At 47.0% G+C, this 25,014-nt stretch overlaps 11 protein-coding genes across 11 annotated transcripts; 6 read left to right on the top strand and 5 right to left on the bottom strand.

Annotated features, from left to right (window-relative positions):
* The first annotated feature begins 385 nt into the window (after positions 1-385).
* Positions 386-1,515, top strand: K441DRAFT_657275 (uncharacterized protein). Its single transcript, XM_067648152.1, has one exon. The coding sequence runs from the start codon at positions 522-524 to the stop codon at positions 1,020-1,022; it is 501 nt and encodes a 166-aa protein (XP_067506080.1). The 5' UTR covers positions 386-521; the 3' UTR covers positions 1,023-1,515.
* On the bottom strand, positions 1,469-2,577 carry K441DRAFT_633048 (RPB5 subunit of DNA-directed RNA polymerase). Its single transcript, XM_067646367.1, has 3 exons — positions 2,453-2,577; positions 2,305-2,387; positions 1,469-2,243 (listed from the first exon to the last, which is right to left on the bottom strand). Exons 1-3 carry the CDS (start codon positions 2,534-2,536, stop codon positions 1,703-1,705), a joined length of 708 nt encoding a protein of 235 aa, XP_067506079.1. The 5' UTR covers positions 2,537-2,577; the 3' UTR covers positions 1,469-1,702.
* A 102-nt stretch (positions 2,578-2,679) lies between these two features.
* Positions 2,680-4,034, top strand: K441DRAFT_695068 (leucine carboxyl methyltransferase 1). Its single transcript, XM_067652782.1, has 2 exons — positions 2,680-2,967; positions 3,018-4,034. The coding sequence occupies exons 1-2, from the start codon at positions 2,703-2,705 to the stop codon at positions 3,884-3,886; spliced, it is 1,134 nt and encodes a 377-aa protein (XP_067506078.1). The 5' UTR covers positions 2,680-2,702; the 3' UTR covers positions 3,887-4,034.
* A 49-nt stretch (positions 4,035-4,083) lies between these two features.
* Positions 4,084-8,398, bottom strand: K441DRAFT_695067 (uncharacterized protein). The gene is made up of 6 exons (XM_067652781.1): positions 8,105-8,398; positions 7,515-8,029; positions 7,338-7,461; positions 7,146-7,287; positions 4,634-7,096; positions 4,084-4,517 (listed from the first exon to the last, which is right to left on the bottom strand). Exons 1-6 carry the CDS (start codon positions 8,338-8,340, stop codon positions 4,347-4,349), a joined length of 3,651 nt encoding a protein of 1,216 aa, XP_067506077.1. The 5' UTR covers positions 8,341-8,398; the 3' UTR covers positions 4,084-4,346.
* A 195-nt stretch (positions 8,399-8,593) lies between these two features.
* K441DRAFT_552205 (kinase-like protein) lies at positions 8,594-10,038 on the top strand (the record flags this gene model as incomplete). Its single annotated transcript, XM_067643133.1, has 2 exons — positions 8,594-8,831; positions 8,894-10,038. The coding sequence occupies 2 exons, from the start codon at positions 8,594-8,596 to the stop codon at positions 10,036-10,038; spliced, it is 1,383 nt and encodes a 460-aa protein (XP_067506076.1).
* K441DRAFT_657269 (mitochondrial 37S ribosomal protein uS17m) lies at positions 10,011-11,439 on the bottom strand. Its single transcript, XM_067648151.1, has 2 exons — positions 11,058-11,439; positions 10,011-10,928 (listed from the first exon to the last, which is right to left on the bottom strand). Exons 1-2 carry the CDS (start codon positions 11,172-11,174, stop codon positions 10,485-10,487), a joined length of 561 nt encoding a protein of 186 aa, XP_067506075.1. The 5' UTR covers positions 11,175-11,439; the 3' UTR covers positions 10,011-10,484.
* A 48-nt stretch (positions 11,440-11,487) lies between these two features.
* On the top strand, positions 11,488-13,380 carry K441DRAFT_633033 (DnaJ-domain-containing protein). Its single transcript, XM_067646366.1, has 3 exons — positions 11,488-11,713; positions 11,814-11,902; positions 12,021-13,380. The coding sequence occupies exons 1-3, from the start codon at positions 11,642-11,644 to the stop codon at positions 13,087-13,089; spliced, it is 1,230 nt and encodes a 409-aa protein (XP_067506074.1). The 5' UTR covers positions 11,488-11,641; the 3' UTR covers positions 13,090-13,380.
* K441DRAFT_551962 (uncharacterized protein) lies at positions 13,365-14,809 on the bottom strand (the record flags this gene model as incomplete). The annotated part of the gene is made up of 4 exons (XM_067643124.1): positions 13,365-13,468; positions 13,518-13,751; positions 13,802-14,323; positions 14,380-14,809. 4 exons carry the CDS (start codon positions 14,807-14,809, stop codon positions 13,365-13,367), a joined length of 1,290 nt encoding a protein of 429 aa, XP_067506073.1.
* A 397-nt stretch (positions 14,810-15,206) lies between these two features.
* On the top strand, positions 15,207-15,776 carry K441DRAFT_704519 (uncharacterized protein; the record flags this gene model as incomplete). The annotated part of the gene is made up of 3 exons (XM_067653539.1): positions 15,207-15,430; positions 15,478-15,527; positions 15,585-15,776. The coding sequence occupies exons 1-3, from the start codon at positions 15,292-15,294 to the stop codon at positions 15,774-15,776; spliced, it is 381 nt and encodes a 126-aa protein (XP_067506072.1). The 5' UTR covers positions 15,207-15,291.
* A 5,138-nt stretch (positions 15,777-20,914) lies between these two features.
* Positions 20,915-23,471, bottom strand: K441DRAFT_695061 (uncharacterized protein). Its single transcript, XM_067652780.1, has 2 exons — positions 23,294-23,471; positions 20,915-23,219 (listed from the first exon to the last, which is right to left on the bottom strand). Exons 1-2 carry the CDS (start codon positions 23,366-23,368, stop codon positions 21,204-21,206), a joined length of 2,091 nt encoding a protein of 696 aa, XP_067506071.1. The 5' UTR covers positions 23,369-23,471; the 3' UTR covers positions 20,915-21,203.
* A 298-nt stretch (positions 23,472-23,769) lies between these two features.
* K441DRAFT_657262 (cytochrome b5) lies at positions 23,770-24,607 on the top strand. The gene is made up of 2 exons (XM_067648150.1): positions 23,770-24,112; positions 24,328-24,607. Exons 1-2 carry the CDS (start codon positions 23,936-23,938, stop codon positions 24,403-24,405), a joined length of 255 nt encoding a protein of 84 aa, XP_067506070.1. The 5' UTR covers positions 23,770-23,935; the 3' UTR covers positions 24,406-24,607.
* Positions 24,608-25,014: the final 407 nt, after the last annotated feature.

The raw sequence follows: 25,014 nt of genomic DNA, 5'->3' as shown, positions 1-25,014 counted from the left end.
TATTAGGGGCACGGTTGGGCTCCATTGCGAATGCAATATATAGAGTAGGAGATGAGCTTTTAAATGGAGGTATTGGCGAGCTGAGAAGTGCTGTATTAGGGGTCGAAGTACGACGTTGAAGGCAATACAACTATCGTCCACTAGTGAGGCTGTACAGCCCTTACAAAACGCGCCCATAATCTCTCAGACCCTCGGAGAGGAATCCACCTCGGCGCTCTGTAATTGGCTGCTAAAGCTAGCGCAAGCACTAACGCCTGCGGCGTACATTAGCTGCGGCGCCAGTCGCTAATTGGCTTAGGTGTGGCGGTGCCAGCCGCTTATTTGCATGGGGTAAGGTGGATTTTCTCTCCGAGGGTCTGAGTCAACTGAGATAAGAAATATGTCCGCCAGTTCTGTCTGGGCCAACGTCCGTTTTTTTTAATCACAATACCCTCCACAACCGCAATCTTGGTCTTTTCCATTCTAGCGATCATTAATAGTCTTCCGACCTCCAAATCTGTGTTACCCTAACTACCGTTACAATGCATTATACGCAAATATCGTTACTTCTTCTTACTTATCTTCTCGCCTTCACCAGTGCGGGCCTAAATGACATAGGCGGGATGTTCCCTCCGAGAGACCTTATTGGGGACATAGGAGCGAAAGCCATCGAATCCCTCTTACCTCGAGCCAACACTCAAATCGTTGCTAGTTGTATAGTCGATAACTCGCTTGATTCGACGATCGTGCCAGCTCCAGATATGATCCGCACCGTTAGTGTTTGGATCGCAGGACTCCCTGAAGCCGATAATCACGTCGATGCGTTTAAGAAGGAGGTCGAAGACGCTTGTTTCGCTGACAACCTAAAAGAATACACCCCTGGCGAAACTTTGGGGAAGGATAAGGTTGCTGTTACCATGATAATTAAATCCATAATAGATTCTACCAGTGAAGGTGCCGCGCCAAGTTTCTGTGAGGAAGACGCCATTAAGAAGTTTACGGGCCTAACAGCCTTCTCTGGCTGTGATCAACCCGGGCTTTAAAGCCACCTGCGAGACGACTCCAGGTCCTAAGTAATTTGGTGGAAAAATTGAAAGCTTTACCCTTTTAGGTGTGAGCGCTCATATAATCCAAAGAGCTTTTCATGGTGTTTCAAGGAGTACTTGTCTTGCGCTTGCCTTTTCAGACTCTTGAGAAGTGGACAGATCTTCAGCTGTGTACGATATATTCGGTCCTTAAGGGTGGGGTCTATAAATTGTAGTTAAACGTTTTTGCTTGCGGTGTTGCCTCCTAGTTAATCATAAGTATAATTAAAGTGGCTAAGCATTAGCAGGCCTGCAATAGTACTAAGCCCACATTACTGATGGGATTCCGAAGGGCGCGAGTGGGAAGATCTTAAAGGGCGCTAAGGGACAGGGCTAAGAATGCAGAGAATGGTGTCAGGGTTTTGGACGCAGTAGGGGAGAGGGCGAAGTTGTAAGCTGGTTTTAGCGGAAATGATGGGATTCACCTCTCAGTGCCCGAGTATCAAGCGAGAGCTTTCCTGTCTTAAATAAAATGCAAGTTGAATGAGAATTAAAGGCATTTTCATTTAATACAACGAGGATACGTACTCGTAGCGCACTCGGCCAATCCAATACCAACTCCTTCCCCGTGCTCCCAACCAATGCATTAAGCATTTCGAGAGTCCTAATTTCGCCAAAAACGCCTTGCGCAAAGCGTATCATATTGCCCATCTATAACTTGCATACCTGCCCGCCGTCTCTGACCTCCTTATAATCTTCACCACCTGCCCTCTCCTCAGCCCCAAATACTTCGCCACAGGATCAGTAACTTGAATACGAGGCAACTGTGTCTCCTTTAGCCGGTACCGCTCTAGTAGTTGCGACTTCTCCTCCTTGCTTAGTAGGACATGTTTAGGAACCAGCTCGTGCTTCATAATATTGACGAGGAGGTCCTGTTCAACGAAGACCTCGACGCCACCTTTAGGCCCTTCCTCAAGTCCGCTCGAGCCGCGGAGAAGCCGCAGAGCCATACCAGTGATAGGTTTAGGGCAGATCATGATGCCGGACCAGAAATTTCCTTGCACAAGGTGCTGCATAAACTCGCGCAGCTGTTTTAGGCCGACATTCTCATTACTGTCGAATTCAACCCACAGCAAGCCGATTTGTGGTTGCGGGTTGGGGGTTTTGGCAGTTGGAGGGTCTGTGTATTTGCGCAGCATTGCTTCAGAGGGTCGGGCAGAGAAGTGCATTCGAGAGCGACTGACAAGTGAGAGGGACGATTAGCTGAAAGAAATGGTTAGAGGTGGAGTGGAAGGCGCACTCTGGTTCCCCATCCGGGGTTGCGAATCTCTCTTTGAACTCTTGAAGAGACATGTTGATATCTTCATCTAGCATCTCGTAACCCTAGCAAAAGCGAATTAGTTGCTAGTAGAAGGATTCTACAGGCGCATGGGCATTTCATATCGTACCCTATCAAGACACATCTCTCGCGCCGTGCGGAAAATCCGCCACATGCGGATGAGCTGCGGGCTATCTCTCTTCTCTCCATCCATTTTAGCGCACTTTAAGGTTAGTATATGGTGGTATGTCTGAGTCGATGAAGGTTGGCGCAGATTCGTGGTGCTTCAGTCAAAGAAAAGTCTCGAAAAGGCAAGTTCCAAGAGCGGTTTCACCGCCTTCGCGGGTCGGCGATCAACACCAAACAACCATCAGCGAATCATGCCAGCACCCGGGATTCCCAACCTCAAATCACTTCTCGCAAACAGACGCGGAGGTCAACAAAAAGGCAGAGGAAGAGGACCAACCGCCGGTGGAGCTAAGCATGAAAGCAGTGATGCCGCTAAGGACCTCGTTGTCCAGAATACTGATCAAGATGCTGCCACTTCCAGGTTGAGTTGTATAGAGCTTGGGTATCTTGAGGACGCCTTTGCAAAAGTTTTCGCGACCCAGCCAACTATTAGACGACTACCTCTTCTTAATAGAGGTAAGTTGATTGAACATAGATAATATAGCTCTAGTAAACTGACTCCTTAGGAACATACGTTCGTACTACTGCCATTGACACACTCGTTGACAAATTTCTCTCCACCTCCCCTACAGAGCTCAAACAAATCGTTTCTTTAGGCGCTGGCACTGATACACGCTACTATCGTATTCTATCCAAATATCCCTCCGTCAAGGTCGTTTACCATGAATTCGACTTCCCCTCCAACACTACCACCAAAATCGCCGCCATCCAAAAGACACCCTTTCTGCTCTCTCACATCCGACAACCACTTTCAGATCCATCCGACCTCAAAATCTCCGCCGACAAAACCTCCCTAGTCTCTCCCTTCTACAACATCCATCCAATCGACCTGCGCACCCTCTCCACATCCCCTCCCCCCCCCATACCAAGCCTTAGCGCCACAACTCCAACCCTTCTCCTCTCCGAATGCTGCCTAATCTACCTGCAACCCGCCGACGCCAGCGCAGTCCTGTCCGCATTCCTGACGACGCTCATCCCCGCGCCCACACCTGTCGCGCTGGTGCTCTACGAGCCGATCCGGCCCGACGACGCCTTTGGCCGCACCATGGAAGCCAACCTCGCCTCGCGCAACATCCACCTGTACACGCTGAAGAAATATGGCAGTCTGACGCGCCAGCGCATCCGGCTGAAGAGTGCGGGGTTCGAGCACGGCTTCAGGGCTGCAGACACGGAGTTTATCTGGCGGAAGTGGGTTACGGAGGAGGAAAAGGTGAGGGTCGCGGCGCTGGAGATGCTAGATGAGTTTGAGGAGTTGGAGTTGCTGCTGAGGCATTACTGTGTCGCGTGGGGATGGAGGGGTGGTGGTGGGGAGGGATTGTTCGAGCGGGCTTGGGCAGAGGTTCGGGAACAGGAGGGGGATGACGAGGTGGGGTGAGAGAGACGTAGGGGCTATTATGGGAATTATAGTGTGAGGTCATGATAAGCGTGGACTTAATATTCTAAATAGCTCAAGTGTCAAGACATTGAAGGTTAAATCGTATAAGAGTAATAATATGATTATGTCTTATGTTATCTTATCTCGCATTATCTGATACGCCCATTAATACTATGTATGTTTCAAGGTTTACACTTCTCCTATCTTCACACTCGAAAAGGTCCAATGCCTATTAATGGCTGCTATCATTGTCTCAGACATATTCTGGGACGTGGAAAAAGAAGACTTGATTAGACATATCCGAAAGAACAAAGTCATGATTCAAAATGGCCAATAACTCCCGCAACATGCCCCTTCATAAACACAGCCGTTCATCCCTAATTGTATCCCGCCCAAGAGCCCATTCCCCCATCCTACCCAAGTTCTATCATATAAGGTCCAAACAAACATTAAACCCCTTCTACGCTGCCGCTTGCACGACCTTAAAGCCCTCGCCCACAAGTTTTTGAATTTCTTCATCCTTATGCTGCAGCAAGCCTAAGGCAAATGCAACATCATCCCACTGCCTCTCACTCTCCGCCCTCGGCAGCCGCGCTGCCAATTTCGAAGCCAGCTGCTTAGCATGTTTATCCTGATTACAACTGTCAGCTGATAGCTTCAACACAAAAAATAGCAGCTCAATAATCGGCTGGTGAGAGAAATAGGCCTTCGGGGAAGAAAAGGAGAATAGAAAAAGGCGAAACGTACCTTCTCAATGAACCCAGACAAAAACTTCAAGATTCTCCTAAACGCGTCCTCATCTAGGACTTGGTCCGCGCTTAGCAAACTAAACATGTCCACAAAATGGTTGTATACGGCATTATCCTTGGTCGCCAGCTCCGAGAAAAACATTCTTGCCATATCCGCAATCTTCTTATCGTCATCTTCGAGGCACTTCGCCATTTCACCCAGTTGCCCCTTCACCTTGACCTGTCCGGCCAAGATCAAGAAAGTTAGAGTCATGAGGCAAGTGCGCTTGACGCTCGCGTCACCATCATTCAGTCGTCGATATAAGAAATCCGTGTTCTCATCGATGAGGTGGTTGAAGCAAACGGCCATGTCGCCCAGCGCGACAACCAGGTTGCTACGCACGACAGCATCTCTGCTGCGCTCGAGAATAGTCAGGAGCAGGCCTAGGTTCCGCTCGCAGTATTCAGAGCTCACGCACATGAGCTTAGCAAGGCAGAGCGCGGCTTGCGCTTGCAGCGTTGGGTCGGCGTAAGTAGTGTTATTCGCGCAGATGTCCGCCACCAGCGGGCCAAAGTTTGAAAGGAGAGACTGCGAACCGTAGAGGAGCTCACGCTCGCGAATGTGCGCAAGTGCTTCGGTGAAATCATCCTCGGTGGTACCCGCCATCAGATCAAGCTCGTCTGGTTCTTCGGGGGCTGGCGTGTCCTGTTGGCTGCTGGATTTCTTTTTCTTAGTCGGCGGCGCATTTACAGGTGCCAGGGATTTGCGTGGACCTGCTGTTTTCTCCTTTTCTGCTTTCCGGCGCTTAAAATCCTGCTCACAGAGCTCAAGATGTACGATTTGCTTGACGGCGATGTGGCCGACGATAAAAAGGAGTTGAGAAAGGGCAAGGGCAGGTTTCTGCTTCCTCGATTTTGGGTCTTCCCTTGGTCCTTGCTCTTCTGGTGGCGGAGATGGCAATTGGCTGTTTTCTATTCCCTCTCCACTTGAAGTTGGCCTCGATGGTTGTTGTGGCTGGAAGGCATGTTTCGTCTTCCGTCGAAGAATTTCTGAGCACAATGTGTCTGGATGCTTTGAAAGAGCATATATGGCACCGATTGCTTGTTCTGCGACCCCGAACCATTCCTTACTGTCGGTCACAACTTCTGTCATTGCAGCCAGTTTCACCAAGACGGCGTGATCATTCGGGAGTTTTGCTGTTGTCGTCGTTGATCCTGAAGCCTGCTTACTTGGTCCTACATTGATTCGGCGTAACGCAATGCAAGTATATCGGGCAAGTCCTAGATCTCGTCGGCCTAGTTCACCTAGTCCAATCCGCAGGCATGTCTCCATCTCTTTAACAACGATATCTGGATCAGCAAGCGCAAGCATCCCCAAGACTATTATCGCGCCACGGCGCTGGTTCTTTGAAATTTCCTTCTTTTGGACGCCATACACCTGCCAGAGCTTCTGAACCACTAGCTCATTAACCAATTCACCTTTCATCATTGTGCTGAGAAGTTGCTCCAGGGATGTCAACTCTGCAGGCGTGGCACCAAAAGTCAAACTGATCATATTCCGAGCAATGTAGTTGGCTGTGTCATTGGCGTTGAAAGAGTCCGGTGCATCGAAAAAGAGATCTTTGTAACATTCGATTAGATGAGTCTGAACTCCTTTGCCCTCGTCACTATTCCCTTTCGTCCAAATTAAGCGCAGCATACGGCGAATGCCCGCGCGAGCACTCTCGATCTTATACGCATCGATAACAACAAAAAAGTCCATAGCTTCAATTACCTCACTCTTGTTTTTAGATGAGAGTAACTGTGTGACAACCGGTGATGCCGCATCAACAACCTCAATAAAGCGGAGTGCCTCAACATAATACCGGCGAGTCAGTTGGAGTTTATCCATCATTTCTGATGTTGCGGCTTCTGCAGCTGCCTTTTCAATAGCGGCTGCCTTCTGTTCATCCGTCATTGGGACTGGCTCTGGAGCTGGTTCATTTTCCGCCCGAGTTGCGTCCGCAAGAAGACTTTCATCCACGGTGGCTTCCTCTGGCACGGGGTTCTCCTGAAGCTCTGCAGGCGACTTCAGAGCATTAATTTCTGCATCAACCGCTTCTAGTCGAGCATTCCATTCCTTGAAAGCAAGCTGACCACCATGCAGCACTCCAAATGGATGAGTGGATACGAGCTTCCCAAGAAGTTTAATGGCATTACGTCGAACGTTACTACTTTTGTCCTCAAGGCTTCTTGCTGCAAGCTCAGCAGCGACTTGTCTGCGTTTAGGGAACTTGGTCTCCAGATCGCAGAGCTTGATGTAAACCTGAATAGCGCGGCATCTGCAGTATGGGTTGATATCAAGAAACCGTTCTTCCAATACGTCGAAGAAAGCGTTGATCTGGCCTTTATGGTTCTCACTCCTTTCTTCGCCTTCTTGTTTACTGAGCATAGCAATCAGATTTCCACAGACTTCTATAATAGCGCATCTAAGGGTATATGACTACGAACTCTGTCAGTAGGAAGTGCTTTGGTGGAATTAGATCAAATACCTCGCTATCAAGAAGTTTTGCAAGCAGTGTCATCTGCTTTATAACAAGGCGTGGAACAAGCTCAGAAATCTTGGTGATGAAAGTCGAAACAGATTTCGGGCCTTTCAAATCATTACTGTTGAATTCTTTATTGCTCAAGTCCCTGCGAACTGTTAGCTCCCTACCCAAGTACAGCTAATTCGAGTTACGAACCTCAGAATTTCTTCTGTCAATTGAGGGCAGTCGTATTGCTCTGCCAGAATCTGTAAAAACTCTGCCATTGGCTCTGAAAGGTGTTCAAAATATGAAAGGTTCTGCATGATAGACGTTTGTGCCCCTAAGTTTTGGCATTAATAAATAATAATAATGATCTCCCGCCAGTGACCTCACCAAAAGCATGTCCGTGGTGTTTTACCGCAATGCATAAAACCTTGAACGCGTGCATCCGAATCGCTGTGTTCTTGACACGAGCTTCATTTTCTAAGATCAGATAAACAGGCCGTGTGAAAAGACTGATGAAAGTGTCGCGCTCTGAAGTTGTGACGAAGATTTTAGCCAGCCTTAATTTCATCACTTTGCTCATAACATCGAGCGCTGTTTGAAGTTGTCCTGAAGAATCCCAATTCGCGTCCTTGTTTGCGCCAGCTTTAGATTTGGCTCCCTTTCCTCCGCGGCCCCTCGCAGCGGGGGCAGAGGCAGATTTCTCGGCTGCTCTGGTTTCTACAGCAGCAACAGTCCATTGTAGTAAGAATCCGAAAACTTCCAATAGTTGCTTGTGATGCTGTATCGTCTCTTGCTCATCCGCTTCTAAATCGGCGTGAGCATTGTCCGCTTGCGCTGAGAGACCCGAAACGATCAAATCGAGTATTTTGCTAAGGGCACTAGGTGGTATTTGAGAGGAAGCCCTAGGTCGACGGGAAAGGTCATAGTCAGGATCTGATATATACTGTTGTAGATTGTTGGGGATAATGGGTGCGCACTTAAGCAAGAATTGTAGAGTATCAAAATAAGAGTTGCGCGTTATCGCATCAGGATTCTCCGTAACTGCGTCAACAACAGGGTTTAACTCGCCGTTGACCAGAGCGCTCGTAAGTGATTCGGGTTCATTCTCGCAATCAACAAGCTCAGAGGAGGCCTCTGGAGTCTGTATCGAGGCAGGGTCACTAAGGTAATGTTTGAGGGATTCATTTATGTCAAAATCGATACGGCCATCCATAGTGAATACGAAGAAGAAAAAGTAGAGGGGAAAAGAAGCGAAGGTTGGCGCATGCGTGTTGTTACTCTGGTTGTTTAAGAAGTTGGGCAGGATAGACGTTCGCGCGATGTTATTATTATTTTGCCTAATCTGGGCAAGCGTTGTTTTTTTGTGACGTCCCCCGAGTTCGCGACTTGGGCCCACTGTACCACCGCGAACTGCGTAATGATTGCAAAGTGGCGCACAACCACATCCCCCAACCACCAGGAGGAACATGGCAAAGGTAAGGACACTCAGACAACCGACTGAGCAGCTGATAATACATAACGACGACCCGCAAGATGAGGAAACGATGGATGAAAGCCGGGGACCTTTGGAAGAGAGCGGACGAACCATGTCTGACAGCAGCGACGAAGAGGTGGAGGGCTGTGTCGCGGAGGACATGGCGCGATTTGAGGAGAGCTTCAAAGGCATCAATAGCAGATATCGTCTCATAAATCGCATCGGAGAGGGTAAGTCACGTCCATTGGTTGGCCCTATGCAGGTACCATTTGAAGGCTCACCGAGAATATAGGAACATTCTCTACAGTCTACAAGGCTGAAGACCTTCTCTATCACAAGTATAAAAATGACTGGGATATTGAGGAACGAGAAAACTCCAAATGGTCGCCTCCATCCAAAAACGGCGTATACAATACGACCAAAAGAAGACCGCGATATGTTGCCATTAAGAAAATATACGTAACAAGCAGCCCTATCCGCATATTCAATGAGCTGGAACTTCTCCATGATCTCAAGAATTCGGACTCCGTTTGTCCCCTTATTACCGCCTTCCGTCACCAGGACCAGGTCATTGCGGTCCTCCCGTACTTTCAGCACCGTGATTTTCGCGAGTACTTTCGCGACATGACAATATCTGACATGCGTCTATACTTTCGCAGCCTTTTCACAGCTTTACGTTCGGTCCATGCCCACGGGATCCTCCACCGCGATATCAAGCCCACCAACTTCCTCTACAACCCTCAGCGTGCAAGAGGCGTCCTCGTTGACTTCGGTTTGGCAGAGCAAGAGGGAACAGATTGGCATCTTTGTACATGCCAGTTGCCATCCTCTGAACGCCGTCACAAGGTCGAACATAGCGTCTATGCCACTACACTCGCCAGCGCTCCCTCTCAACCTCCGAGCTATCCCAAAACCGATCAAAGAGCTAGCCGGCGTGCCAACCGCGCAGGAACACGCGGATTTCGTGCTCCGGAGGTTCTCTTTAAATGTACCGCACAGAACACCTCCATTGATATGTGGAGTGCGGGCGTAATTTTATTGACACTTCTCTCCCGCCGGTTTCCCTTCTTCCACAGCGCTGATGACATTGATGCGCTCCTCGAACTGACCAATGTTTTCGGAAAGAAAAAAATGCGAGAAATTTCGCTTCTGCATGGCCAAGTATTTGAAACCAACATCCCGAGCTACACTGAACAGGGACATGGTTTCGAGAAGATCATTTTATGGTGCACCAACCGATCTGGGAGAGACGAGCAAGGCCGGAAGAACCAGCTGATTGGTGAAGAGAAAGAGGCCGTTTTGTTTCTGGAACGACTGCTAGAATGTGAACCTACCAGAAGGATCACGGCAGAAGAAGCTCTGAGGCATTCATTCGTAGCCAGAGCAGGAGAAGACGGTGAAGGCGATGAGGAGATGGTGGATTTGGTTTCATCATAAAAAGGGGCCTTCGAGTGCAAGCTCGTAGATATTTTACGAGGCATGATGGTTGCAATGGCGTCCAGAGGTGGGAGATATTTCCAAAGATACCATAAGCATGGCTGGCGTTAACATCCTTTATAATGGCTCGGCGCTGGAGAGTGACATTTACATGCTTCATTTTCTGGTTGCATTCTGATTCATTTGGCGGAGACACCCTGTATTACTATCATACTCTACTTCCCGCAATTTATGATGAGTACGCTCAGACGATTTCGTGTATAGCAGTAGTGCCTGTCAAATTGCTAGAACCTCGTGCGATTCCTAATTTTGTTTCCCAAGCCTGATTTACATCTAGTACACCGCAGAATACTAGTCTTCAAGCCATTCAAAGACATTCATAATCAACCCTAGATATAATACAATCCATCTCCAGCATTTATCCAAATCTCCCCGCCAGCATCTTATCACGACGCAGCATCGTTTCTTTCTATGTCTGTGCGGTCTCTCTCCTGCCTTCTCCTCTCCTTCCCAGTCAGCACACCCTCCTTTACACTCTTCTCCGCATCGTCCTCCTCTTTTCTAAGACTCCTACTCGCCCTTTCCAAATCTGGCACTTCCCTCCCCTGTTCTATCGCTTCGGTAATCCTCAGCTGACTCGGTATCCTCCCTCTTGCTGCCTGTCTCACATCCTTTGCTAACCGTTTTCTCTGTCGCTCTGCAATGCGCTCTTCCTCAGTTGGAATGGGTGGCCGAGCGTCAATTGGAGTCCCGAACGGTGCAATTATCGAGGATACAACGTGACGGATATGTTTAGAAGTGCGCCAGCCGGAGGCGATGCGGACAACGTCGCCTTCACGGAGGGAGGAGTTGGGATCGGAGACAAGGTAGGTTGTGCTGGAGGGGAAGTACTGAGGCTAGTCAGCACCTTCTCTCACAACATCACATAACAGAACGCTCGAGATTTGAAAAGCATATAAGGACGACGCAATGGGTATACTAATTTTGCATGGCAGCAGGCAGAGAAGGTGAGCTCATACTTTTCGAATGTGCTTGTGCCATTCTTGCTTTGCTATGCGCACTTTGACTGTCTTGACCATTTTACCAGCGGAAACAACAACGCCAGTTAATTGGCGTGACGCCAGTGGTGGTGCCATTATGGGCAAATAGTATGAAGGGTTATGCTCGTGGTCAATGTAGTAGAAGACGGAGGTCGGGATTTTGTGGGCCGCCGACGAGTCAGGACACCGGAATTTAACTCAATCTCTCAATGCATTCCTTCTGAGTATCTGTAGGTGCAAAGAAGACAATAATGGTGGAATTGGTCGACTTATAGCTCAATGTATTTCATGCAGCTAGACTTTAGAGAACGGATGTAAAATTATGGCCCCGGATTTACCGAAGATTTCCCGCACTACGGCTACCAAAATGTCAAAGGAGATCTGGCGTTTTCGAACTCTAACACACTATTAAATCCACAACTTCCGCCCTCATATTTCCCTTCGGGCCCTGCAGATCTCCAAATTGACTTCCGGCATTTATGTAGTATTTACTTTCATCCATCTAGAAATTCCTCCTTCGTTCTGTCTCCTATCACTCCTTAGACCACTTCAGCTCCTCCGAAATGTTACTTCGGATAGGATTGCTGCTTGCTTGCCTCTTATCTCTAGCTCTTTGCGCCGAAGATTTCTATAAGGTATGCCTAAGCTTCTAGGTCCTTACGAGGATTACTTAACTCTCTCTTACTGCTCTTGGACACCTTTAAAGCCCGCCTACTTACTATAGTATCTTCGCAGCTACTAGGCTTGAACAAAGATGCATCGGAGCGTGAAATCAAGAAGGCATATCGGACTCTGAGTAAAAAATATCATCCTGACAAGAACCCGTACGTACATCTGCACCATAATCCCCTATCACTTCTCAGGTGCACTTCATCCAAATCACCACTCCAACCGCCCGATAAATCCCACCCCACCCAGCCCCTTTCAACTAACCTCCCAAAGAAATGACAAAAGTGCCCACGACAAGTTTGTCGCCGTAGCCGAAGCGTACGAGTGCCTAGCCGACGAGGAACAACGGCGCATTTACGACCAATACGGCCACGAGGGCATCGAGCAGCACAAACGCGGCGGAGGGCGCCCCCAGCACCACGACCCATTCGACCTCTTCAGCCGCTTCTTCGGCGGGAGCGGACACTTCGGGCATGGCGGGGGTGAGCGGCGGGGCCCAAACATGGAAGTGCGCGTCGCCGTGCCCCTTCGCGACTTCTACAACGGCCGCGACACCGAGTTCACGGTAGAAAAGCAGGCAATCTGCTCAGAGTGCGAGGGCACGGGATCCGCGGACGGGCAAGTGGACACCTGCGACGTTTGCGGCGGGCGAGGAATGCGCATACAGCGGCAGCAGCTGGCCCCTGGATTGTTCCAGCAGGTGCAGACCACGTGCGACGCATGTGGCGGCAAGGGCAAGAAGGTCAAACATGCGTGCCCCGTCTGCCACGGCTCGCGGGTCGTGCGGGAGCCAGAGACTCACGAACTTCACGTCGAGCGCGGCATGCCGCGCGGCGTGCGCATCACGTACGAGAACGAGGCGGACGAGAGCCCAGATTGGGTGGCTGGCGATCTTATCGTGCATTTAGTGGAGACAGATCCGCAGCTAGGGACTGAGGAGCATGAGAAGACTGACGGCACATTCTTCCGACGCAGAGGGAAAGATCTGTTCTGGAGGGAGGTGCTGAGTCTGCGGGAAGCATGGATGGGAGACTGGAAACGGAATATCACACATCTAGATGGGCACGTTGTGCAATTATCACGGAAACGCGGTGAAGTGGTCCAGCCAAACACTGTGGAGTCGATAGAAGGCCAGGGAATGCCAATATGGCATCAACAACTGCCTGAAGGTGTCGACGAAGCGTATGGTGCATTGCACGTCGAGTACGTGGTCGTACTGCCGGATCAGATGGAAAAATCCATGGAGAAAGACTTCTGGAGCATTTGGGATAAATGGCGCAGGAAGAAGGGAGTGGATTTGCTGAAAGATAGCGGAAGGCCGACTCTGCATGATGAGCTATAACTGATGGATTGTAATATACTGTTTTGCTGATGCCTGGAATGGAATGTCCCGATACCTTTACCGCGACGTTGCTAGATCCTGTGATATCACCATAGTCTCTTCGAGAGAACGTGGTTCGCGTAGAATCACACATAGAAGAGCCTATTTCCACGGAACAATGTCATATGCGTTGAATGTATTAGCCCAGGGAATAACGGAACTTGTTAGAAGAGATTTGATGCTCCAATTCCAGTTTTCTTGAAGATAGCTCCCTATGTATGAATATTAGCGACAATTCAATTACTGCCCTCAACCAATGCCCTCCCATAATCTCCTCTATTCGGCAATCTATTAATAGTATGAATGTGACATCGAGCCGGAGATGTGTTCGTTAGGAAAACTATAGTTCATCAATGCAAGTCCAGTCTTGGGTGGTTCATAAGACTTACTGCCACAGTGAAAGTCAAACTCCATGAACGCAACAGGACTATGTATACGGTAGTAAAAAGGATCATCGTCTCCAAACTCTCCAATCCAAGCAAAGTAAGTCTCGTCCAGATGTGTCTTAAAGGTCTGCAATCGGTGCTCTAGAGACTCATCCGGGTAGTATTTGTTGAATGCTTTAAATAAAGTAATTATCTGCTCCTGTTGAGCAGGTGCAAAAAGCGAAACTGGGCAGCCCTCTGATCTGATTTAGCAACAGTATCTTTTAGAGTTCCAGACTGCCACCTACCAAAAGGGACAACACGATTGTCTTGCCGTGCACCACCAAGATGTCTCTCGTCAAAAGGATTCCATCGACCAGGGGGTAGATAATTGTCGTCCATGCCCTTTGAAAGGGTTGCCTTCTCCTGCAATTCTAGAGACAGACTCTGCATGAGCTTCAGAGATAACAGTTCCTCCGTCCCGAATAATCGCAGACCCGCATGAGGCCCTTCGTCGATCCGGTCCGGTTCTGCCCCCATAAATGTTGGTCCAATCACCATTCTGCGGCCCTTCAATACAACAGCTAGGCAGAGATGATGACCGAAAAACGTGTAGCCCCATGGTTTCTCCAAGTCTGGCTGCCCAAATAGCCGGAAGTTGTACGAGTGCTCATTCAATACTTTCCTACCATTCACAAGGTGTCCGAGGAATCCATTAGTCAAACAACATCCAAGGACTTTCTCATAACCGTATGAAGAGAAAGAGGCTTTCATAATGGCATGGACAGCATCCTGAATGTCTATCCCACATTCGTCCAGACGCAGACCCCCTAGGTAATATAAACATCACCCTTCTAATAACAACGATGGACAACTTATGGCATACCTGGATTCATGTACAGTTCAGGATTCGACCAAAGCCTGAACTCATCCGCATCAACTGATTCAAAGATTGTACTACTCTTTTGACCAGGGGAAAGGAGACCGAGCAATGCGGTAGTGGCTTCCGTGATTTTTTCAATTGGCGCTCCTTCATCTCCTGCATAATGATACAGTCCTTCCCTCACTGTGCCATCGGTAGTGAACCCCTTATAAGGCTTTTCCAAGTTCTTTGCCTCCAGACGATTAATTAGCCAAGCTGGCGCATCTATTTTCTTCCTCGATTCACACCAGCTGTGAGCATCACAGTGCTGTATTCCCGCGATCCTAGGGTGATCAGGAGCAGGGACGATTTCCCGAAAGGGGACAGCTGCATCCGAGCGAGGTTTGGTCGGATCGCCAGTCGCAACATATCCAGAGTCCTTTGGAGCAGCCATGGCGAAGTGACTGGAGGTGTGTTTCTTGTACTCGTGAGTAAAAGATGCTATAGACCTGGCAAACGCTCGCCGTAGTGGGTCACAACGCCTTCAAAAGGCCCCCAACCCATTTTATGTGAGACGCACTATCCCTGTCAACTTTCGTCCAGAACTAGCGGCAATGAACTACGGAGATCCAGATATACGAGGAAAGAGGAGAATTTCATCTTTAAACTCGTGAAAAAGACATTGCTTGAGAGTGAAGCGTTCCGGCTTGCTTTAGTTGAGCCACGGCACGGGATTGGGTCGCAGGGCGGGGAACGTCAACCCCTGCCTTTCTCTATCATATTTCGTCAATTGCACAACGCCTAGAACGAACGGTCTTAAAGGTGACTGAAAATGATAAGTACACGCTTTCCTCCATTAAAAGATCTGCATCTCACTTTCTAAACTTCAACCGTTTGCCTTTCTTGTGCTTCTCTTCCTTTCTTTCATCCGCAAATATGTCTGAACAACGTCCTCTTGGCCCTTTCAAGCTTGTCACCGTCAACACAGCACCAGAGCGTGCCAAGAGACTTATAGGACGAGTGGTCGAGAGCGTAAAAGATAAGTATGAGATCATTCATTCAGCAAATATAGAAAGTAAGTACGCTAGGTCCGTTAGGACTATTTTCGCTTATAGGAGACAGCTATCGACAACGTTGCGGCTGTAGTCGAGGAAATAAAGCCAGACATCTTAGTAAGAATATTTGAATGCTAATTACAGCCCGAAGAACGAGGTATTAATGTACCCCAGTTCACCGCTTCCATGTGGACACCAGAGGAGAGCCAAAAGATCCAAGGCATTGCGAAGGACATTGTGCCTAGCCTCACCACCTTTGCTCTACCCCAAGGCCTTCAAGTTGAGAGGGGCCCAGATGCAGTAGTTGAATATATCGAAGAGCACTTGCCGTCTTTGATAGAGGCAGCAGGAGCACCGAGACTGTAAAAGTTATAGGTAGATCGACGTGCAGCTATTCTGAATGAAAAGTGCTAGACATAGTCCAATATATACCTCGCGACATCTTTCATTCCACTCTTCAAGGTTCCTATTATCCAGCCATTATCATCAAGACTATCTTTCTAGACGTGTTGGTCTTTCTCCGGGACGGTCACGCATATCTAAGTGCATGGCCACAACTTCCCAAACCCATGTCTCCACCTCTTTCGCCAACTCCTCAGCCATGGAGACACTCCTGTGTGTTCCACTCCCACACGTCGTCCCCACTGCCACACCATCACGTCGTAGCCTGCGTCCATATTCCTGTATTAGCATTAAGGCTTCCACATACATCTCTTCAGTCTCCGGAGCCCTAAAGACAGCGCGGCGCAGTGTTTCGCTCCGTCCGGTATATCTAGCGCAAAGATGTCGTGGTGTGACATGGGCATGGCGGCGGTCGACAATGTGGATAATAGGGAGGCCAATATCGAGGTGGTGAGGGTCCTTTTGAGCCTCCGTTCAGTGATCTTGTTGGATTGGAGTGGAGTGGATTTGACCCCCAAATCCACTCCATACGCCAAAAAGCTGGTGGAGCTCCAGGACTTCAATGCAGCTCCAGATCAAATATATACTATAAATAGCAAGTCCCGGCATTAGGTGGGTGGTTGGGTAAGGGAGGAAGATTCGATTAAACTTACCAAATAGAGCTTAAATCGCTCAGTTAAATACAGAATCTCCCTTGTCTTCTACCCCAATTGCCTTAATATCATTAATATCCTCAAAGGCAGCGTAGGCGTCGTTATCGCTATTATTCTTATCATCCGAATCTAGCTCAATTGGCTCACTTGCCTCCGCTAGAGTATCCTCCGCTACTGTCGCCGCCGTTGCAGCATCCTTTATATCCTTCTTGTACGCAGCAACTCGTGCCTTTAAGGCATCCCTTGGTGGTGCGGGCTCTCCCTCTATAACTCCTATCTCCGGATTATTAAACGAGCCCTTAACCAGAGGGCCGTACTAGTGGCGAAGACACTTATCTGCCTTAATAATATCCATTTATAAGCAAGAGCGACGGTCCTCTAGAAGGATCTTGCGGCTGCTAAAGAGTCGCTCGCACTTATCTAACATAGGGGGCGCTGCAAGGATATCAAGAGCGAACTGGGCAAGATTAGGTTGGCTTAAGGTCGCCGGAGTTGTCTGTGCGGAGGCAGTTTGTTTCATCCCTTCGTGTGGCAATTGACACTTTTCGTATTGGGCGCTTTGGGCGCTTCTGCTTGGGTTAGCATGCTACAGGCATCCTAGCTAGCGTGATTTTATTAGCAAGCCCCACCAAAACACCTTAATATTGCGATGCCGACAAAATGCTACCTAAGGCCACCATTACAAAAACACTGAATATATTTTTTGAGGAAGTTGGGTAAGAAGTCGTGATATATATAACGTCATGGCTGTACGTTCCTGTCCTTCCTCCATTAACTAGCTGCTAATTATGTAGGAAAAGCCTTTATTAGAGTCCTCCCCCGAATTCTTACTACCTATACGTTTTATACGCGTTCTTAATGTTAATAAGGATAAACTAGTAGAGGATTAGCTTAAGGTTATAAGGGAGGACGTGTTGTATACGTTAAATGAGGTGGATTAGATGCTATAGGTAATGGAACGGTTTAATTAGCGATTGTTTAGTATGGAGGCGCGTTTAAAGGCAGTAGAGGAGGGCTTAAGGATAGACGCTGTAGTAAAGGCTTAATTAGCTCTGGAGTCTTAATATTAGAGACGTGAGGAAGTAGAGGATTAAAAATAGTTACCTAGTTATTACCTACTGAATAAAAGTCGTTAAAGCACCATAGGCATAGAGGAAGCCTATAAACCTCGCAATCGTATACTGTTCGCCTTATCTTTGCTGTAAGCTTCCTTATATACTTCCATCTATATATCTAGTATGTTAGTAAACTCTTGTAGCCTTGCTTCTTTATATAGTTCTTAATATAGCGGTGAGTTCGCGTTTTACACCGTTAAATTATAGGTAGTGGGGTTTTAGCAGTGACGTAGGTACTTTTTTAATTTATTCTAATATTTTTATGACTAGGCCCAATACCAGGTTTATATTGCCTGTAATTTAGTAATACTAAACAAAGAAGACGCTTAGTATTATCCTTATTTATGCCTATTAGCTAACTACCTATAATAATAAGGTTTTATGCTAATCGTACGCGGAAGCAGCGATGGGTTTAAAGGAAGGGCTTTCTTAACGTCTGGAAGATCTTCTTGCTAATAATATAGGCGTTAATTATAGCCGTATTAAGCGCCTAGAAGAATAAGGGTATTTAAGTGCGCATAGTAGTAATCTAGGTAGTGTAGTAGCTTTAAAGTTAATTATGGATATTAACACCGCCTATCTAGTTATTGTAGTCAATAGAGAGCCTAGGAAGCGTTAACTTCTTAATTAAATTATCGCCCCAAACGTTAGCTACTAGCTTCTTAAGAAAGGAATTATATACTCGTGGCTGGCGCTGATTAACTTTATTAATATCCTTATTACCGTATAAGTGAGCTATTATTAAAAACCGTACTAAATTCTTATCTTGCCATATAATTAAAAGCACTAAATTAGCTGCGCTAATGACTATTCCTGTAATAAAGTTAAACGGCAGCCTTATCTTCCTTTTATTGGCCCTTTTATGCACCTTTGGATAGTCCTTTAAGTTTAATTAAGCTGTGCCGGCTGTAGCAATTCTGAGTTGTTAAAGTACCTAGAGCAACGGAATATTTGTGAAGTAGTTATCTAAAAATAGGCAGAATTAATGGGCCTGAAGAGGAAGCTACTGGGTGAGGTAGAGGACGCACTTAAAGGTCTTTAAGAGGACGATATCTTGGTAATCCGTTTAAGAAGGAAGCCTAAAAAAGTAGCTAGGTAAGGTAAATATAAAGCTATAGTAATATCTATATTAATAAAGACTTATTATTTTAAAGCCTTTAGGTACTAGCTTACTAGGCAATTTAATTATAGCCGTGGATTATCTAGTAAACCTCACCATTATCTTATTAAAACTAACTATAGATCTAGGTATAACGTACTTCCTAAACGCCTCGCCTAGAGGAGTTATTAACGGCTCAATTTTCTCGAAGATCTGGCGTTTGACGCCTTCTGGTGGAGGCGGTAATATATAAAAGAAGCGCTTAAGTTGCTCCTATCTTTTTTGGCCTATAAATGAGCTAATTAGGTGCTGAGGATATTTAAGATCTATTGCCCAAAAGTCTCGCACTTAAGGAGCTTTAAAGACGCCTATATAGATAATAAGTCCCACCTAAATTATTAACTCGCTAGCAGAGGTCTTCTTTTACGGCCGTAATTGTTTACTAGTATACCGTCCTGATTAGTAATATCCGCTAGTGCTTTAAGAGGCTGTATAGAGGTTCGTGTTAATTGTAAGCCTTTTAAATATACTAATACTAAAGAATAGTAGAAATACTTGAATCGGCAGGTCCTATCTAGATTTATATTTACTAGACGTTATACTAATCTAATCTGCTAGTATATAGTGAGCAAAGCGCTTAGTATCCTTATTTTAATTATTTTAATTATTTTAATTATTAGATTTAGCCCTTATACTAACGCTATTAATAGGCTCACTAGCACGCTGAGCGGTAAATATTAACTTATCTGGAAGGTTAATAACCTTAAGATCTAGTTTAGGAACGGCGGTTATAGGCTCCTATATAGTAGGAACGGTAGGAAGGCCTATTCTTGTAACTTCTTTAGCTGATAGCTCTGGTAATTTAGTCTCGTCCACGTTATCTGCCTTATCCTTAGTAGTCTCGCTGTGGGCCTTAAAAACGGCTCCTAATTCGTCCTTAATATCCTCTATCTGGCTACTTGGCCAAGCCTTAATATCCTTACTTAGTACCGCTACTGGAGCCGCTAAAGCCTCTAGAGGCTGTACAACCACTTCCGCCAAGCTATTGTGTGTATACTGCGTTGCTTAAAAGGATTGTGAATAAGACTCCTAGGCTTTAGGTGCTTTTGGAGGCTTTAGAGTCTTTGGAGGCTTTGGAGTCTTTAAAGGCTTTAGAGGCTTCGGAGCTGAAGACATATGACGTTTTTTAGGCGCTATAAGGACGATATTTTGTAGAGGATTTGATGATTAAATAGACGGTTATAATATTAGAGCTTTTTAACCAACTACACCACTAAATATTCTATAGGCTTCCTAGCCACGTCGCTGCTGCTTACCGCAATATTCAAGCGTCAAAGATGTTAATGAGGCGCCAGCACCCCTGCCGCCGAGCAACCGCACTGACTAGAGGCTTGACATTAATTAATATACGGTATAGAGCCTTTAGATTGGCTTGAGAGGCTTGCATATACGAAAAGTGTAAGAAATCATTGCCATATAATGGGATACTAGGCAACGAGTTAATAATAGACCCGTAAGAGTTGCCGATTGGCTTTATATCGTGCACTGACTCCTTAGCGCTCTATTTCTCCTCAGCCTTACTCCGAATTGGGTATAGATCTGGAGCTCCAAGAGCCAAATTAACCTCAGATCCACTCCAATCCACCAATCAGAAGCTCGACTCCAAATCTACATTAAGCCTCAATCCACCTGGAGCTCCAAATAGACCCCGCTCCAACAATATCACTGGCCTCCGTTGGGGCGAAGGAGAAGATGAGGATTCGCGGTCGGTTTATTTAGTTAGGTAGCCGGTGTAGGTCTTGTCGGGCTTTGTACAGGTATGTTTAGATTCAGATATAGCTGGCGTTGATCAGAACTAGGTTTTATATAGAAGTAACCCCCAGACGGGAGCTCTTTGGAAATAAAACCGTATACTAGGAGAGTTTGTAACTGATATGCTATTTACTTGGTAGTAATATTTACGTTTACTAAAGAGAGCTAATAGCGAGTTATGGACTTTGGAACAGCTATGCTTCTAATACTTAAGCACACGCACAACTTTAAACCCATCCTCGTGGGCTGACATGGCCACGACTAACATTACTCGACTGCTAAATAAAATTCTAATAACCCATTAGACATCAAAACTTCGGGAAGCCAGTCTTAAATCTCAATAACAAGACCATCAGACTATGGTAGAGGACTCCGAAAAGTGAGAGCCTGGAAAGCACGAACACTATCTATTTAGCATTAAAACGTCCCTGCCACACCTGGAGAAGAAAGGTGACCATGGTAATATGTCATAGATGGCACAACAAATATTCGATGATGGAATCAAAGAAGTAGTGTAAGGTGTCAGGAACATCGGGGTAGCAAAGGATTTTGGAATTTTAATGGAAAGGACTTCACGAGTAACAGGTCGAACATATCAATAATCAAAAGAAGGTGAATTTTCAGGCAACCATATACCTTCTCATACAGCAACTTAAGTTAGGCCTATGAGAAGGAACCCCTATTAATCATGTTGCTGTATTTCCAGTAGCTATTATGCTTCATCGTTCTTGAGAGTATTTCGTATTCTCTGGACCTCCAAGAGGCCTTCATAGAGCGCCAAACCAGCGTCCCCACAAGACTCTGCCTGTGGATAAGAGTTAGTTATATCGAAGAGCGTAGCGTCCTCATGAAAGAATTTCCTCGCACGCATTTCCATCTTGCGCTGTAGTAGCACCTGTTTAATGACATGCTCTCGCCTCCCTTCCTTCATCCTTGGCTGCAATTGACGCCTCAAGCAAAGAAGCCGGGCAATCTTATCCAAAGGCTTCGAGCCACGGCTTTCCGAGTTCCTAGGAACAAGACCGCTGCCTCCCTTGAAACGGCTCATGAGGCCTCTAGCGTTTAGGCTCGGAGTAGCAATTGGACCAATGCTAAAATCGTCGTCAAGGTCTCTATCACCCTCGGCCAGCACATCTGCACCGAGTTCTTGTTCAGTCCACGCGGTATTGAACTCGCGTGCAAGACGCACAAGCCTCCCGGTAGAACAATATTCGATATTCTTTGTCAACAACCTCAATTCTTCTGCTTCCCTATTGCATTTGGCACTCTGCTGCCAATAGACTTCTTCTACCAGCACTCCCCCCTCCTTTGCAGATGCGCAGGCAAAGTCCGGGAATATATTGCCAACAGGTCCTCGGAACTGAAGAGAGGAGCTAGGGCCAATAGTGACTCCAATTTTATACTGCTTAATCTCAAGCCGACGAAGCCGTCTGCCGCACTTATGACCTTGGACGAATTCGAAGATGTGCTTGCATGACTGCTTATCGACAGCTGGACTTATGCCAATATCGCTTGGACGCTCCACAAAAAGGGTTATGTTGGTAAGGCTTCGAAACTGGGCTAGAGCGGTGAGAAATTCATACGGCCATACTGCTTCACGCCACATGTCGACCGCAAGTGTTTCCAGTCTGGGGCATGTGTCGTTGAGGACAAGGATATCACGGCACTGTATCTCTGCCGGCTCGGTACTTCCATTCCGGTGCACGAATGAGTCCGGATTATGCATCTTGAAGCTAACAAGAGTCCGTGACACGTGCTGCAGAACTTTAATGGGGAATGTGATACCAGGACCTTGGTATTCCAATTCTCTCAAAGCTCCTAGCAGAGCAATTGGGTTTCCCTGGCCTGCGGGATAGGTATAGTCCTCGATTGCCCTCGACAGATACGAGCTACAGTCGAGAACCTCTAGCGAAGGAACGCGCCCTAGAAATGCCGGCAAAAAGTCCGATGGCTTTAACTTTAGTCTCTTTAGCTTCTCCCACCCACCAGTCGACCCCCACACGTTCAACTCATTGTGTGTGAACAGTGGCAGTATTAGACCGGCTAGTGTAAGCTCCTCCAGTTGAGGGAGACCTTCACTCATCGCACCGCGCTCACGGACTCCTGGCGCCAGATCGCCGGGATATCCCAGTTCTGAGCTCATGTCGTCTAAATAACCGAATAGTCCACTGACAAAATCCCATATCTGCAAGATCTTCAGATTTGGGCTGCGCTTAATGGTTTGGAATAAGTTCTGCTTGAAGCGATGATCAAACTCGTACTTCCTGACAGCTCTGAATACGAAGGTATGGAGGCAGTGAGAGGACGGCCAAACGAAAGCAGAATTGCAATTGAGGCTGTACTTCACTCTAATCGGGCACACTTGTTGCGCATCGACGACAATCCGAGCATTCGGCCACTTTTTGTGGAGGAAATTGAGGAATACCTCGGGCATATCGCAGTAGTCATCCCACCAAAAAGACTCTAGACGCCCGAGCCGATGCAAAAGCTCCAGAAGCTGGCATTGTTGTTCGCTTGAACTGCGCAAGTACTGCTTGATCCTGAGTTCTCGGATGAAAGACGGAAGCTTGGAGCCATCCTTTAGAAGACGAAGTAACAAGGGTCTGTGAGATTTGGTGGTGAATAGAATGACTAGCCTTCGATAAAGCCATGGCACGGACAGTTGATAGAGGTGACGGGAAACTTTGGAGACAGCGTCAAGGGTCGGTCGATCACCGTCCCGAAATATCTTTATACATCAGCGCGGGCGCAGTGATTCAAGTTATTTGCTTGAAATCAAATTGATGTAGGGAAGGGAAATACCTCTCCGATAACCAGCCTTAATACATCGTCGTTCAGCTCTTGGAGGCAGAGTATGTTTTGATTCTCCGGAGACATCCTGAATGTTCCGAAGCGCTTTCGTAGGGATGCCTGGGTTAGTGGTTATTCCTCCATGCTCGTATTCTTCTATCTGTATTCAGAACTCCTTTCTGCATGGTGCAATGTGATCTCGCAAAGATGCTGTAGCCTTTGAGATCAGCCTCGGCCTCTTTCAGCCGCCAAAAATGCCTTGGCACGGCGTGCCTTATTTGTACAATGTAACACTCCGAGTTCTGTCTTAAACCTATAATTGGAAAGCTACATAGCATACCCTATGTCTAGGGAAATGGTGGCAGAGCCTCAGGCACATGGAGTTTCGTGAAGAGAGAAGTATTTATCGTTTGACCAATCAGAAGGCTTAAAATCTCGATATGTCATATTTAGACATCCGCAACACAATCAGCCGAGGCACTTCGCAGACTCCAAGTTTGTACTGGGTCAACTATGTAATCTGCCACATCTCTCTCACCACCACCTTCTCCTCTCTTCACCATACATCCTCAGATAACCAATCTGCCTAAATCCTAACCTTGCGCTCTTGCAACCCTCGTCTTTCTACGTAAACCAACCCTCGCCTCAGTCACAATGTCGGAAACCTTTACAGTGAAGGACGTCGCCGAGCACAACACTGTTGACAACGGCCTGTATATTATCATCGACAGCAATGTCTACAGCATGGCCTCCTTTGTGGATGACCACCCTGGTGGCTCCAAGATTCTGAAGAGGGTAGGCGGAAAAGATGCTACTCAGCAGTTCTGGAAGGTAAGAATTCCCGGCGACACTCTCTTACAGTATGTAATAGCAAGGATTCTCGATGACAGGATGCCGTGGAGAGAAGCAAGTTTGCAAAGAAAAAGCACGCATGAACTGCGCGGGTTGAGTTGCCGTAACTTGTGGACGATTCCGGATGCTGTTGTGTCGCGTGAGAGATTGAATTTTGGTAAATGATCATAAGCTAACGCAATACTTTGCTGCAGTACCACAACGAGAGCGTGCTTAAGAAATACTCAGACAAGCTAAAGGTCGGGACTCTGAAAGAAGAAGCGAAGTTATGATATCCATACTTGCATACGAAGAGGTGTTTGCTGGCATTTTGGTTTATTGGATTATTAGAGAAGCATGTTGCGACATTGGACGTATATGCTTTGGAAATAGACTAGGATGTAACAATGTTAGATTTCTTGTGTATATTTTCAGTGCCGGAATATAGAAGTACAGCCTTCACTTTAAGCTTAATTATTCTCTCCCGAAAGCGGTTCGCGTCAGATAAGGCTAGTAGTTTGATTTGACAACAGTGAATGCTACTCGAAAGATAGGGTTCCCTCCAGGGAGCCCGCCGCTATCCACGATACCAGGAAACACATAATACAAAAACCAGAAAAACCAATGGAGCCGCTCAACTCAACACTCAATTTAGGAATGGAGCAAAGCCTGCTCCCAGACCAGCAATTGAAAGTGAAGGCCACCGGAACGCCGCCCAGATGCAACGCCTTGTGTATGCATGTTACAGGTGTGAGAAGCACTCCCGCATTGTTCGATACCATCGCAACAATCTAACTAGTATTTGTAACACAGGGTGAGAATATAAGATCTCCAATTACTAGAAGTTATAAGTTCGCACAAAATTACTACTCATGCCACTCCAATGACAGCATGAAAAATAT

Source organism: Cenococcum geophilum (genome assembly GCF_001692895.1).
Source record: "Cenococcum geophilum 1.58 unplaced genomic scaffold K441scaffold_13, whole genome shotgun sequence".
In the NCBI taxonomy this organism is placed as follows: Eukaryota; Fungi; Ascomycota; class Dothideomycetes; order Gloniales; family Gloniaceae; genus Cenococcum; species Cenococcum geophilum.
The sequence above is the reverse complement of the archived record's forward strand: the minus strand, read 5'-3'. Positions and strand labels throughout refer to the sequence as shown.